The 13,865-nt window shown below is 44.5% G+C and overlaps 4 protein-coding genes across 4 annotated transcripts; 1 reads left to right on the forward strand and 3 right to left on the reverse strand.

Moving 5' to 3' along the window:
* Positions 1-182: 182 nt before the first annotated feature.
* On the reverse strand, positions 183-1,599 carry DFL_002577 (uncharacterized protein; the record flags this gene model as incomplete). The annotated part of the gene is made up of 4 exons (XM_067631383.1): positions 183-297; positions 358-665; positions 719-1,081; positions 1,168-1,599. 4 exons carry the CDS (start codon positions 1,597-1,599, stop codon positions 183-185), a joined length of 1,218 nt encoding a protein of 405 aa, XP_067493934.1.
* A 1,362-nt stretch (positions 1,600-2,961) lies between these two features.
* Positions 2,962-4,229, reverse strand: DFL_002578 (uncharacterized protein; the record flags this gene model as incomplete). The annotated part of the gene is made up of 7 exons (XM_067631384.1): positions 2,962-3,022; positions 3,094-3,130; positions 3,212-3,301; positions 3,377-3,419; positions 3,491-3,780; positions 3,864-3,910; positions 4,018-4,229. 7 exons carry the CDS (start codon positions 4,227-4,229, stop codon positions 2,962-2,964), a joined length of 780 nt encoding a protein of 259 aa, XP_067493935.1.
* A 570-nt stretch (positions 4,230-4,799) lies between these two features.
* DFL_002579 (uncharacterized protein) lies at positions 4,800-6,152 on the reverse strand (the record flags this gene model as incomplete). The annotated part of the gene is made up of 1 exon (XM_067631385.1): positions 4,800-6,152. The coding sequence occupies one exon, from the start codon at positions 6,150-6,152 to the stop codon at positions 4,800-4,802; it is 1,353 nt and encodes a 450-aa protein (XP_067493936.1).
* Positions 6,153-11,460: 5,308 nt separating this feature from the next.
* DFL_002580 (uncharacterized protein) lies at positions 11,461-12,652 on the forward strand (the record flags this gene model as incomplete). Its single annotated transcript, XM_067631387.1, has 2 exons — positions 11,461-12,143; positions 12,208-12,652. The coding sequence occupies 2 exons, from the start codon at positions 11,461-11,463 to the stop codon at positions 12,650-12,652; spliced, it is 1,128 nt and encodes a 375-aa protein (XP_067493937.1).
* Between the last annotated feature and the right edge of the window lie 1,213 nt (positions 12,653-13,865).

The following is a 13,865-nucleotide window of genomic DNA, read 5'->3' on the forward strand; positions in this document are numbered from 1 at the left end:
TTCGCCCAGCCATGCTAATTATGTCGCTTTTAAAATGCAAATTTGCTTGCTAGTGGGTAATGATGGGGAACAACCGCTCGCTTGCTAAAAGGTTCCAGAAAAAAAAAAAAAACGTCTAGGATTCGGATACTTTTAGAACTGAGTGAAAACTTCGCGCATTAAAACAGTGGTAATGTATCGTTTTATTCCCTGGTCCATTCCTCGCCGTACTTGTAACCTTTCTGTACGAGGTCGCAGTCGCTATAATTCCATTTGAGTCTGAACAATTCTCGGCCCTTGTCGATCCAGAAGTTGATACTATCGTCGCTTCGTTAGCCTACACTAAGCCTGAAATTCCTGAATGGTAGATCGACTTACCCTCTTTCAAACCCTTTGGGGTTTCTCCAGAAAGGTTCTCCCTTTCCACCATCTTGGCGTGCTTGCCAGTAATTTCTTCCGCCTGTATTCTTCTGCTTCTCCTCCATCATGAACTGCAACTTCTTCTTGAGGTCGTTGAATCGGGTTGTATTCAATTCGGACTCATGGCCCTCGTCCGGGAATAGAACGGCAAGATCTTTGAGATGAGAAGCAACGTCGTAAACAAAACCGGCATCGACAGAATCTTGAGTCCAGTTCCTCATGGCCAGGCGTGCATACATGTCGCAATCGGTCATGTAGTAAGGGATCTATAGCTCATTAGTCGTCTATTCGCAGATTTAAGCCATAAACCATTTCCTACCTGAGTGTCCCAGGCTCCAACATCCTTCATCGCTTCAACATTGACCAAGGTCAACCAGTCGTAAGCAAAGAGCTTGAGGGCCCAATTTCGTCGTTCATCCAATGTTTTCCTCAGGACGTCGACGGCCTTTTCGTATAGACCCTTATAATTTTCTTCTTCTTCCCATTCATTGGATATCACTACAACGTCCATATGTGACCAGAAATAGTAATCCCAATCCTGCTCGATGGCATAGTTTATAAAGAAGTTCTGGAGCTGGGCGAAACTTAGGAGTGTCGGTGTGCGTTTAACAGAGACACCAAGCTGTGTGAGCCGCGTGTGATTCAGGTACCATGGGTTTTTAGGTGTGAGAAGGCCGCGAAGCTGTTGTTTCAAGGGTAAATTAGCTTCAAGGGTAAATTAGCAAGGACTAACTCAGGCTAAACCAGTAATACGGCAGATACACCTACGTTAGAATCCATAACACCGCTGTTGTCAATTACGATAAGTTCTGAAGATGGCCATCCTGCTGCGAGATAAGAAACGACTGCTTGTTCCAAAAGATACCAATTTCGCGTGAATCCAATAAGTAATGGTGTTTTTAGATTATTGTCCTTGACGATATTTTTCGGATTGATTTTGGGGATTTTGCCAGCCTTTGCAAGAGGGAATATTTCTTCCTGATTGGGGTTCTCGTGGGGTGGTTCTTCCTTTGGCGGCTCCAGTAGCGGATCCTGTTGTGGCGGGGGTAATTTGGATGTCGACTTCCAGCTATCGGGTATATGATTCCGAACGATATCTGGTCTGACGTGGTTGGTGATAGCTCCAGATAACATGAGGAAAAGTACTAAGGCGCCACCCAGGGCTAGTATTGCCCTCCTATTGAGCGAAATAGGAGGCATTTTGAAGCATTAAAATTCTATATTGCGTCTATGTGATTAATTAAAGGGTGTGTCGTAAGAAGGCATATATCCGTCGAGGATCGAATTGAGTGTTGTCAGAGGTGGTAAAGGAAAGAGGTAAGTCCCAACGGAATAAACTGAAAAGTAGAACTGAAATAGAAAATAAAAATAAAATATTGAAGATGAAGAAGTTTGTAGAGATTGGAATGCCGGGAATAAAACGAGGTTTAAATGATATTACCGGCAAAGCCTTGCTTTGTCCAATGCGCCGTATTACGGAGACACCTCTTAAAAATTTGGTTACAAAAGCGACACCAAATGCAGCCTGGTAGCCAAGATACGTCCAACATCAAACTATCACTAGCCTTGATAGGTTGCACGTTCTCCTAATTTAGTTGCCCTTGCTGCGGCCTGTTTTACCTTCACGAGGCCTCGTAATCCACATTTCTTTTCTTCATAGCATACAGAGTACGTCTGCTTAATATAAATCGCCACCAGCCGAAAGCGTTGAAAGAATAGAGATACCCATGTCCATCTGCATGTGTGGGATTGCAATGGCGATGGCGGAGCTTGTTACGAGCGAGGGCGTAGCAGTATTCTGAAACTCAACCGTGAAGATATAACTTCCTTAAACCGACTCCGATTGCTTTTCTTTGACAAAGTTTTCAAACACTTTGTATATGCATATAAGGAATCGTCTCCCATTACGAGGCTCAATTCCCGGACTGGAGGACTTATAGGATTTTTTTAACCCTTCCACAGACGCTGCGTAATCTTCCCGATATCTAGGATGGGGGCAAAAAGTGGTGTGAATTTAGCAGAAATTCTGATACTAAGGTTATCCATGGACCCTTCCGAACTCCGAGCCCCTGACGAACTTCAAAGATCTCAGTGGCGGTCACCCAACTCTATCTACGCTATTCAGTCACGGAAATAAATATTTTATATACGCGGTTGTTCTTATATCTTTCGCACAAGCTTCTCACATTCGCAAATTTAATGTAACAACGGGTCCTGTGCCCTGCCTTGAACCGAAAGGCTTTGTGAGGTAACCTCAGTGACTCACAATAGCGCCAAACCAAGCGCCACCCGAACTTGTGAAACCTTTAAAAGTTAGGTTTAGTTCGCTAGTCTCAAGCTCAAGAAGGTAATGCCTGTATAATAAGACCATAAGGAACTGTATCAAATATCGATGAAGTTTTCGGACTAAGTTACGGCGTGTATGGAAAATCATCTCATATTAGTAATCTTAATTGCAAGGATATTTAAATTATATTCGACCACACTTTCAAGTTCTTCGGCGACTCTAGGAAGACGATGAATTTTTCTGAAATCAGTAAGTTCCGAGATACGAGTCTGCGGTTAAATATTCGCAGGTGTCTGGGGGAATTTTTCCATGATTGCCTTGCGAGGCAGCTCAATACTATTGCCCTTTATCAGTATCATGGCATTTTCGAGATATAATTCTTCAATTGAAGGATCTAATGAACTCACGCTCCGTAGACCATCTTTCCGAACCCAATGGGGTACTCTGGAAAAACAAAACAAAACAGGGGTAATATTAGTGTCTTGGACTGTTGTATGTCTGTTTTTGGGATGGTGATAGATATACCATTAGCCTCGTTACCGACCGTCAAATCTTTCCACGTTTCTTCCACGAATTCGTCCAGTGGCATGCCAAGTTTGCCCGCTCCTTTCATGTCTGTGGCGTGTAAGTTCAATCGTCAATGAATGCTGTCTATGAAATAATACTATGGTTCTTTTAACGGTTGCTCACCTGGTTGGTTGACTTCATCATGTAGTTCGGTTTGAACGGCGGGCTGTACACATGTAGTCTTATAGTAAGTAAAGTGCATTCCATGAGACATATTTATCGAAGGAAAGACTTTACTGGTAGAATCTCAAGAACCTTCACCGAGGTACCTTTGAGTTGATTCCGAAGCGAGAGCACAAACTGATGCAATGCCGCTTTAGTCGCACAGTAGTTTGGACATCTTGCGAGAGGGACCATAGCTAGAACCGAGCTGACGTAAATCAGAGCAGACGAATCTTTCTTCAAGAGAAAGGGGAGGAGAGCAGTTGTCAAGTAGATGTAGGATAAGTAGTTGACGGTTAGCTCCTCAGTGATCACATCGAGGTCGACGGTTTCCGGCTTCGTGAAATTGAAGCCGCGTTGAATACCTGTGGCATTTTATCGATCAGCATGGTTTTATTAAGTTATAGATGTGTAGACAATGTGGCACAAAGTTTAAGGCGATTCATACCTGAGTTGAGAAGAATGGCGTCGATGTCAGGATGACCCCCAGTCAATCTTAGTGTAAACCGATATGTTAGACAACACACTGTATTGTTGTAATTTTGTCTTAAACGCTTGGGCGGTGGTGGTGATAATGTAATTGACCATGAGAAATGACTTACTTCTCGACGAACTTAGGGATCTCTTGAAGTTTAGTAATATCGAATGCCTCATAGGCTCCAACATTCTGCTCAGTGAATGCCTTAAGGCGGTCCTCTCGTCTTCCTGTGACGACGACTTGAATACCTTCCTTGACAAATCTTTCCGCGAGAGCTTCACCGATGCCGCTCGTTGCGCCGATTATCAAGACTTTCTTGTAGTTAAAACTGGCCATCTTAGTGAAAAGCTATTTTTTATAAGGACCTGATTCGTAGTATGCTTCTGGGTAGGTTTACGGATAGGTAAAAGGACGGGAGAAAGGGTTCAACAACTCATCTTTATACTCCAAGATAATTCCGGATTTAGACAGTTTCCCTAATTAGTAGTTTGGGTAACAATATAGAGCCGCCGAGACTTAACGTTATGGCGGTTGAACAAATGATAACAAATGAAAGCCTCAATTAATTTTGAGAGATACAGTCGGGAGCCAGTAGTATCGGGCCAGTCTCCTTACACATAGATGCCATTGGGGTGGCGTAAATAGCTATATAAAGTGACGGGGCTACTTGGTACAGCAGTGGTTGAAGGGTAATTGCAAGATTTGATATCTCTGAAGTCAGAAAATAGATGATACTGATGTATATATACACAAACTTATAAACTGGTATCTACCCGCTAATATATAATGATCAATCGATCCTAACGCCTTGCGACACCTGCTGTCTGAACTCCACTCCTGGCTCCAAAAATAAAACATATATCAAATAACTCCAAAAGACGAGGTGCTTCGTGCCCCATGAAAATACTAACGGAATGATGGATCGGTCGCAGCCATGCCCACCATCCAAATAATAGCCACAAACTCGGTAAAACTTAGCCACCCAAGAACACACTCCCGCCTCGCCGGTGTAGCAAAAGACAAACCCCTGTCCCAGATTGTACACAACTTCTCACTGGGGAGGTCGCTTGAGATCAACCCCATGGCTACAGCATGGTACGTAGCTAGCTCCCTCTTTCCCTGTGAATCTGGTTTCACTTTCCCACATGCTTCGTCATACTCCATAACCTGCTTCCAGAGCTGGCGGAGTGTACGCTCAATTGGAATATTCCATGGGACCTTCATAGTTGCCGCATCTGAGTAACCGTACATAAGACACTTCTCTGTGTCGTTACAAGTAAATTGGATGGATTTGTAGAATTGAGAAAAGTAAGATCTGATCTGGAGGCGCATGATCTCGCGAGCCGAGTGGGTTAGCCCCGGTGTAGAAGGCGCCCGTGTTGGAAGGGAAATTCGGCGAGGGTTCTGATTTGCTGTTTCTGGGAAACGGGCATACATTAGGGGACCTGACGGTGTCGATGTAGGTGTTGAAGTAGATGTTGGAGAAGTTGGGCTCGACACTGTTAATACTGTCGCTGATGGCGAGGACGGAATCGAGGAGGTTCTGAATAGTGATACTGAGGGTACCGTATGTAGCTGTTTAGTAGGAAGAGGACCCGCCTCGCTTGCCGAGTTCAAGGTCAAACTCGGACTTGAAACCGCATTTTGATGGCCCAATGCACCGTAGATAGCGTCGTAGGATGGCGGGTTGCGAATAGATGCCTCCCCTGGGCGGAAGCCGTCTGCTACATAGGAGCTGTCCTCTATTGTGGAAGCTTGGTCAAGTTGTAATTCTGATATTGACCTGGGCAGTCCTGAGACTTCTCCCGTCGGTAGGCTCTCCGATCTGAATCTCTTCAATGGAGGGGTAATGGGGAAACCATCCGCCTCAGACAATATACTCCCCGTGGGTGAGTCTGGCAGCCCAACTGAAGCATCGAACCCTCGAAACCCTACTAAAAATTTCTCTTTCCGTGGGTCTGGAATCACTAGTTTTGACACTGGCTGTTTCCCCCTCGCTGATGCTGAGCTTGGGCTCGAGCTCCCAATTCCCAACTCTGGATCCTTCAGGACTTTCGTTCCTGTTTTGAGGATTGGCAATGCCATTTTGAGGTTGACGTTGATCGGAAAAAATCCTTCTTTCCCACTTAGAGGTGATGGAAGGCTAAATATATTCGAAGACTGGACGCAGGACTGAAGCACGGGGAGCCCTGCTCCGGTATGACTCTCAAGGCTGTCTGATCGAGTCGTTAAAGTTGGTGGTAGGAGAACTTGTAGCATCCTGGCGGCACTAGCTCGACTCGATTGGTGTAGGAAATCTATTGGGGAATAACACCGTCCTTGCGAAGACGCAATAAAATGAGATCCTAAAGCGTCCTCAATTGTATAACCGGAATAGAATCGGAATAATAAGAAAAAGGCACCGGTTTGAAATTTTGTCAAAATGGCATCGAAAGAATCTTAGTGTTAGGATCGAGTTTAGGCAACTTCGCAACACGAAGGTCGAGATAATGATGGTGATGAAGATGTTTCCTGGAGAGACTTCAAAGAGAAGGCAGCCCCGCCCCCTCTTAAACCACGATGAAACCTTCGGAATCATCATGCCGCAATGGAATCAAAGCGCATTTTCAATCCTGTCATCATAAACAATTTGATTGAATGTTTCACGGTTAAGCTTAGGCTTGAGCCGCAGAGGCGCTAGGTTGCCCATATAGCAATCGTTTTGTGCGCTTTTGGCAGGGGCGGTGACGCGTCATAGGAGACCAACTGCCTGAGTCTCAGACCAAAAGTCACCAAATTTAGTCAGCTCTTGGAGGACATGGACGACGATGTTACTTTCTGGTGTCGTAAGCCCCCCTGAAGACCTCGTTTTTATAGAATACAGGTTGCGTAGGCCTTGTTGGACTATAAAACTAATGTGGACAGACCGTTAAGTGGTAAGCTCGATTTGTTAGCCAAGGAAACGCTTTCCAATTTTGTATAATTCGACCTATCCGATAGATTCGTTGAAGATGTCCTTGTTTTGTTCCCGCCCTAAAATAGTACATAAGTTATTATCACCATAGTCTAAAATTCTTGTGGTCTCAATCTATTGGCAGCTGTAAAATCTAGGCCTTAGCTAAGGACCCGATCCCGTTCACGTTTGGCATCCGAGCGAGAGATCTTGCCTCGACAAATGCGGGGCAAAAATCCCGCCATTGCATCCAATTGCATCCGTTGGTCAAATTCGCGAGAATCAATCTAATACAATCCGTGATATACGGAGGAAAGAAATCCTATTGCCCAACTCCGGCCTTCGAAAATGTAAACAATGACAAAAAAAAAAAACTTTTACGAGGCAAGATGATTAGAATATGAACTGACTCTTATGCGGAAAATGGCCAAGGTATAGCTTAGTATAAATGTGAATGAATTTTTTTCCCCCTCCCGTGACCTTGAACCAGAACCTTTCACGACGCAAATTTTCGTGAACAGTCTTGGGCACTCCGGTCGTCCGCCACAATATATGCTAGTATCTCTTTGATTATTTTGCATTAGTTCCCCTCAAGCTGCCAACGTTGCAACAGGGCCGTCATCGATAGCACAATTAATCGTTCAATTCCTGATATATTCAAAAATCTCCGTTCCGTTCTACCGCTGTAGACAACGAAAACGACCTAAATCTAGTATCAATACCTGCAATGAAGGCCTCCCTGTTGCACACACAATATTTCCTTTTGGTGTGGTTCGGGATAGCAATCCCCTGCCTGTCAATCAAGGATGCCTGTGGTAAGCAAGATTCTACAAAAATTCAGTGTCTGCTCACAAGCAACATTATGCGCACCATGGAAAAGCTAACATCAATTGAATGAAGGATCGATACCCGCTACAATAACGGCGAAAGTTGGGCTTCCAATTGTTATAGGTATAGCCGGTTGTCCTTGTGGAAGTTTTTGCTTTGATAGGAGTTTGGAGCACTTGATATCGTGAGTTGGCGCGCCTCGGTTCGGGTCGAAATTTCGGTTCAAGATAGACTACAATCTATTACATACTGCGTAGCTCTTTACGGGAATATATACCTATATCAAAATCACAAAGCCTCGGTATTGTTTGAGGCTAGAGTTTCCCGTCTGCTAGACGTTTATCGGAGTGTAGGGATTTAAGGTTACCTGTTCTAGATCTAGCTAGCTTAGTGATAGATGATTTGACTTCACTACCTTCAACCACATTCTCATGATCATTCATGCCCGATTAACTGTGCATAATTTACCATGGAGCTAACCATTAGTCTACCCCATATCCGGCCGACCGCTTTATTGGTGGGGAAAACCCATTTTCGTCGACGTTTCGAGTTTTGATATATCACTCGTGTCATGCAGCCACTCTCACAGCCAACTGGTCGACCTCGTCCGAGTAGACCAATCTGATATCTCGCATCCCAAGCCGTTCGAATTCCTTGCTATCGTAATGTTACTGTGTCCTTGCAAAGACACTAAAACTTGTTTGATATAGTCGCGAATACCTGCTTGTCGCTCTTTGACTCGGCTACGCATTATGTCCCCAGCAAGTTAGATAAACCCAACTGCATGTAGGAGTTACAACTCTGGGGTGCGTCAGATTTATGACCTTGGTTTCCAACAGGCATATGCGATAACTCATCTCGTGGCAAGATGGTGCAAAGATGCAAATAAATTGCGGATTGTATTACGTCGAACCATTTAGTACGTATAGTGACAAATATTTCTCGGATCTACCGAATACGTCTTCATACCCCTATTGAAACCGATATCTAGTTTTTGTGTCATCATGATGAGATAAAACTAACACAAATATTAATTCGTTGTCTAGAATTTCCGCGGAACCAAAACCTTCCCCCAAGGGCTTAAGAGTAGTCAAAACAAGGTTAGTAAGGGGATCCAACGTTGGGATCTCTGGCAAAATGCCTAAGAGGGGTGGCTATTTCTTTCCGTAAACAGATTTGCCTTCATCTCTTGGTGCTTTTGGAAAATCTGGGGTAATGCATAAAGCAGGTAGTTCTCGGATACGTACAACGCCACCTCTTTTAGGCTTCTAGTGTGTTGGGGTAGCCCCGAACCAAACCTAGGTAACATTCTATCACGGGGGCCGGGCTGGCGAAGGGATTCGTAAACAGCATCTAAAGAACTACTGATAACAGCCTCAGGAGGGATATACCGAGTCCAAGTGCTTCGTCACTTGAGTGATTTCTTATTCGTCCGATCGATAACGAATTGCGAAAAGTGATAGGTTTTTCGGAGAAACAGAAGCAGAAGAAGAAGAAGAAGAAGAAGAAGAAGAAGAAGAAGAAGAAGAAGAAGAAGAAGAAGAAGAAGAAGAAGAAGAAAAAGAAAAGATATATTATTCTGAACCAGATATAGTTTCCTCATATCGTATTTGAGAGCCTGATGGCTTTTAAATTTCGCATGGAGCCGCTATCTCTCGGTTGATTTTGGTAGGTGAATACCCAGGTATATCAAGATATCATAATTGTGTGATTTGGCCTCTTAAGCTTTCATTAGCTAGCCACGTGTGGGATAGACCAGGCGGATATCGGAGTAGTCCTAGGCCTAGCTAAAGCGGCATCGACTGTACAAGCGACTTGATAATACATGTGGGAGTTTTGTGACACCTGACCAAACAATTGGGCAACAGAGCCAGGAGCAAGAGCTATAGGTTGAGAAAGCCGCCCTATCTCGATTAAGAGCTGCCAAGTCAGGATCTTGAGGACCCCATTTACGTAAAAATCCCATTCAGCCTTTTTTCGTCATTCAATAAAAGTCTAGCATCATTTAGCTGCTACTGGCTACAAAAAAAAACAGCGTGAGGAGAGGGTGAAAGTTATATAGTATGTAGGATGTAGGAGTCAAATATGCAAACAAACACAAGTGCTACATATAACTTCACCCTGGCCAAATAGAAAGCCACAGTCTGGGGGACCGGTGTGGTAGCGACCCGTCGGAACTCCTAGTTCGGTCGGCTTCGTCCGGTCGGCTTCGTCGGGTCGAATTGAATTGAACAATTGAGCTTGTCGGAGCCACTCCCGGATGTAAGCACTGTCCGAGTCGTCCTGGTCATGAGGCCTTTTTTAGCTGCCACCAACAGTCATCCCCATCGCTCTAGATAACGCATGCCTCCGGGTTCGCCTGCCTGCCGATAGATGCACTGGTGAATTGAGTGGTGGATATCGTCCGGTACCTTATCTCTGAGCTCTCACGCCATCAGATAGGGTAAAAGTTATCACACCATTTCGGTCGAATCAGGCGATTTATTCGCCCCAAGCCAACCCAGCTGGTCAACTTCTTTAATTAACAAGAGTCTGATAGAAAGTCGATACGGAATAGTGTCAAACCAAGCTGTGGTGGTTGAGAACCAATTCTCTGAGCATGCCCCTCTCTCCCTTTGGTCTGTGCAGCTGTGAAGAAAGAAAAAAACAAAAAAAAAAAAACAAAAAAACAAGCAGGACGGTCTTCTCCTGAAGGCATCATCATGCAAGCCAATATAATCATTTACGTATTTCTCTATCTGGAGGTTTAATCCTATCAGAACGGAGATTACAAGCCTTGTTATCTATATCTGATCTACATAAAATCATGGACAATATACCATTATTTTCTTTTTTTTATCTTCTTTCTTCGTTCTACTCGTGTATACTTTTACCCCATATAAACCTTGGGAGGTTCCTTGCTAATAGGTGCAGTTGGGATCCTTATCCACAGTTGTGTATGGCAACCATAAAAAAAAAAAAATTTAATTTCCCTATCACCAGGATCGAGCACACATATAAGGAACAAGGCTTCGAACCAGGGTCGACTAACCTTACGGCAAAAAGCAACAACGAACTCCTCCATCGATTACAGGGCCTGCAGATGCACTTACCCAACATGTGGGTCCGCTGCGGTGTCTACTCCATCTGTTTCCCCATATCAATTAAATCAAGCTAACCCAGTGCTCAACTGCGGGCACGGTTTAGGCGATACGAAAGGAAAAAAAAAAATTATAAGGAAAAAAATCGGCCAGAGAGAGAGAATAAAAATTCTTGTGTGAAATGACGACTGCGATTGATAGATAAGGTCACATTCCTTAGTCCCTCTAATTACTGAGTTCTAGGCCTAAAAGGTTTGTAATGAATTAGCTTTCGATACGGGGCCTTCGGAGTCTTTTCACTGGCATCTCTTAAATACGATACATCTCACCGGTCCGCCCTCTATAGCTCTGGCCTGTCTTCACTCCGGTCAGAGAGATCCTTAGCGTTTATTTCCGCGGCTCTTTTATATAAATTATCATATACGCCTTCGTTCCCCCAGTTGAAGACATCCATATACCCGGCCTCCGCTTCGAAGTTGTGGGTCGACTGGTCCCAGTCCCAAAGTTTATATATCATTCACATCAGTCCAATTTTTTCCTAACATTTTTCTTTTTTTTTTTTTTTTTTTTCCCTCTCTTTTTCCCTCGCCGATACTTCCCCGGATTCTTGGCTGGCTATCAAACCAACAACGCGAACCCTCCAACGGCTATCATTTATCGATATTCTTCCCAATCCAACTCCTCTACCAACAGCTTTCGGGTTCGTCGCACTTTTTAATCATATACAATGACTGCAATTCCAGGATCCAGAGGCACACTAGTTGTTGTCAATTCGACAGGCCGTCAGACATCTAGTGTTATCAGAGTAGCTTCTGCTATCGGATATAAAGTTCGGGCACAGCTAAGATCGGCGACCAAAGGACCCAAAGTAGCGCTCGCACAGGAGCTAGCATCGCTGCAAAACGTTGAACTAGTAGAGGGGTCATTGAGTGACCCGAATATCGTCAACAACTTGTTTACGGGAGCGGATGTCGCCTTTATAAATACGACGTTTTGGGGGGACGAGGTAGCCATCGGGACATCTCTGGCGAGAGCGGCGAAGGAAGCCGGGATTAAGCATTACATTTATTCGAGCTTGACAGATCACAAGAAATGCTGGGGTAATCATCTCCCGCATCTTCCATACTGGGCTACGAAACACCAGGTCGAGGAGTACATTCGGTTAGAGCTGTTGAAGGATATGCCTTCGACCTTCGTCTACGCTGGGATTTACAACAACAACTTTTCTACTTTTCATCATTTACCCTTATGGGAACTGCAACTGGCAGATGAGAAGGATGGTGGCGGATTCGTTTGGACTGCACCATTCGACGAGGACTACAAAATGCCATTCCTAGACGCAGAACACGATACCGGGCCAGCTGTCATCCAGATACTCAAGGACGGCCCACAAAAGTGGAATGGAGCTAGGTATGTAATCACAAAATACCTTTCCATAGGTTTTGGTAGTGCTCTGGGCTAACTGGTACTTTAGAATCCCACTGGCTTTTGAGTACCTCAACCCTAAAGAAATCGCAGCGGTATTTACAAAGGCGTTAAATCGGCCATTTACCTACAAGAAGGGAGGGCTTGAGATCAAGGCGAAACTACCCGAAGGCTATATGACACAAGTCCTTGCCATTGCCGAGCTGTTTGGGACTCATAGGGCAGACTACTTCCCTCCGGGCATGACTGCACCAGGTCCGGCTAGAAAGATATGGCGCGGATGGCGCGGACTCGAAGAGTATGCTCGGGAGGTGTTCCCTATTGAAGAGGCGCATAATGGCAGAACGTGGATGTACGGGGACGAGGAAGATGAGGACATAATGGATGGTGACGAGGAGTTCGATGAAGAGGAAATGGCTGGCAGTCCCGAGAATACTGTTGTCGGAGACGAGGACACAGCGATCTATAGCTACATCGGTGACCAGAAGTATTGATTGCTACTTCTATTGGCGTACCGGGGCATCAAAATTTCTTTTTGACTACGTTATTTCTATATTATGACGATATTTTTGCGGACCATCTCTTTTTTTTCTTTCTATTTCTTGCTGCGGGAAATCAACCACGACATCCAAGCATCGCTCAAATTCACATTTTCAGGCGCAATTCAAGGACCACCGGATATTCCAGCTTTTTCACCAACTCCCCCTCTTCCAGATTTTTTTTTTCTTCTATTGCAATATAAACCACCAAAAAAAGTTCTTCACGCTACCCGAGTGACCGCCGACATATCGGGTTAATCCTCAACGTTTTCCCTTTCTATATGAGTTTTATTTGGAAAGTTTTACGCAACCAAACTCCACACCCTAAAAAAAATCACCAACTAAAAGTTCTTTTTCTACTGCATGCTCTGTGCTAAGGTTGATATCATTCAAGCGGTTTTTGGCGTTCACTCCCCTCTTTACTTTTTGGCTGTTATTATTCTTGTACGTATAACGTGGGAGAAAGGGCAAGGGAAGCAAAAAACAAAATACTACGTGGCCAGATACCATCCATTGTACGACCATTCTAAAGGTATTCCGAGGAATCAACGATTGCATTCGCCATCGTATACCCTAATTGATTTCTGAGAATAAGCTCTCTATTTTTCCTATCATGAGCCAGTCCGCTTTCGTTAAACGTCATCCTATGAGGGCGTGCAGTCGTGATATAGATATGGGGTTGTTGTGCTATAATAGCAGAAAAAAACCACCAAACCTTGTTTCTTTTTACCTAAGATTTATGCGATGAAAAAAGGGACCACCAGAGCTTAAACACCACCCACGCAGGCCAAAAAAAATTTTTCGTCTATGACTGTTAGGCCTAGAGCTCTACCAGGTCCCATTCGTTATGGTGCCAAGCTGGATAGGTCAAGAAAAGTCGAAGACTGTGGAACTTTCTGGGGATCTCTTGGGCCTTGCTTGCGCTAGCTTATCGAATTATCCTAGCTAGCTATCGGTCTCGAACGTGTGTCTGCTAAGATTGGCTCGAAACTTGGGACCCAGAGGAGATTACATATACAGAATCGAGAACCACCGTCCTGTATAGCCGGTATTTCATTCACGGGACCAAATGCAAAGGACTCTTGCCGATACGGAAAACTCTCCGAACGGGCTCACTGTTACCCAATAGAACCGCCCATGAGGAGCAACAGCTCGGTTTCCTATTTGT

The sequence above is a fragment of the Arthrobotrys flagrans genome, assembly GCF_004000055.1.
Source record: "Arthrobotrys flagrans strain CBS H-5679 chromosome Unknown unitig_3, whole genome shotgun sequence".
Lineage (NCBI taxonomy): Eukaryota > Fungi > Ascomycota > Orbiliomycetes > Orbiliales > Orbiliaceae > Arthrobotrys > Arthrobotrys flagrans.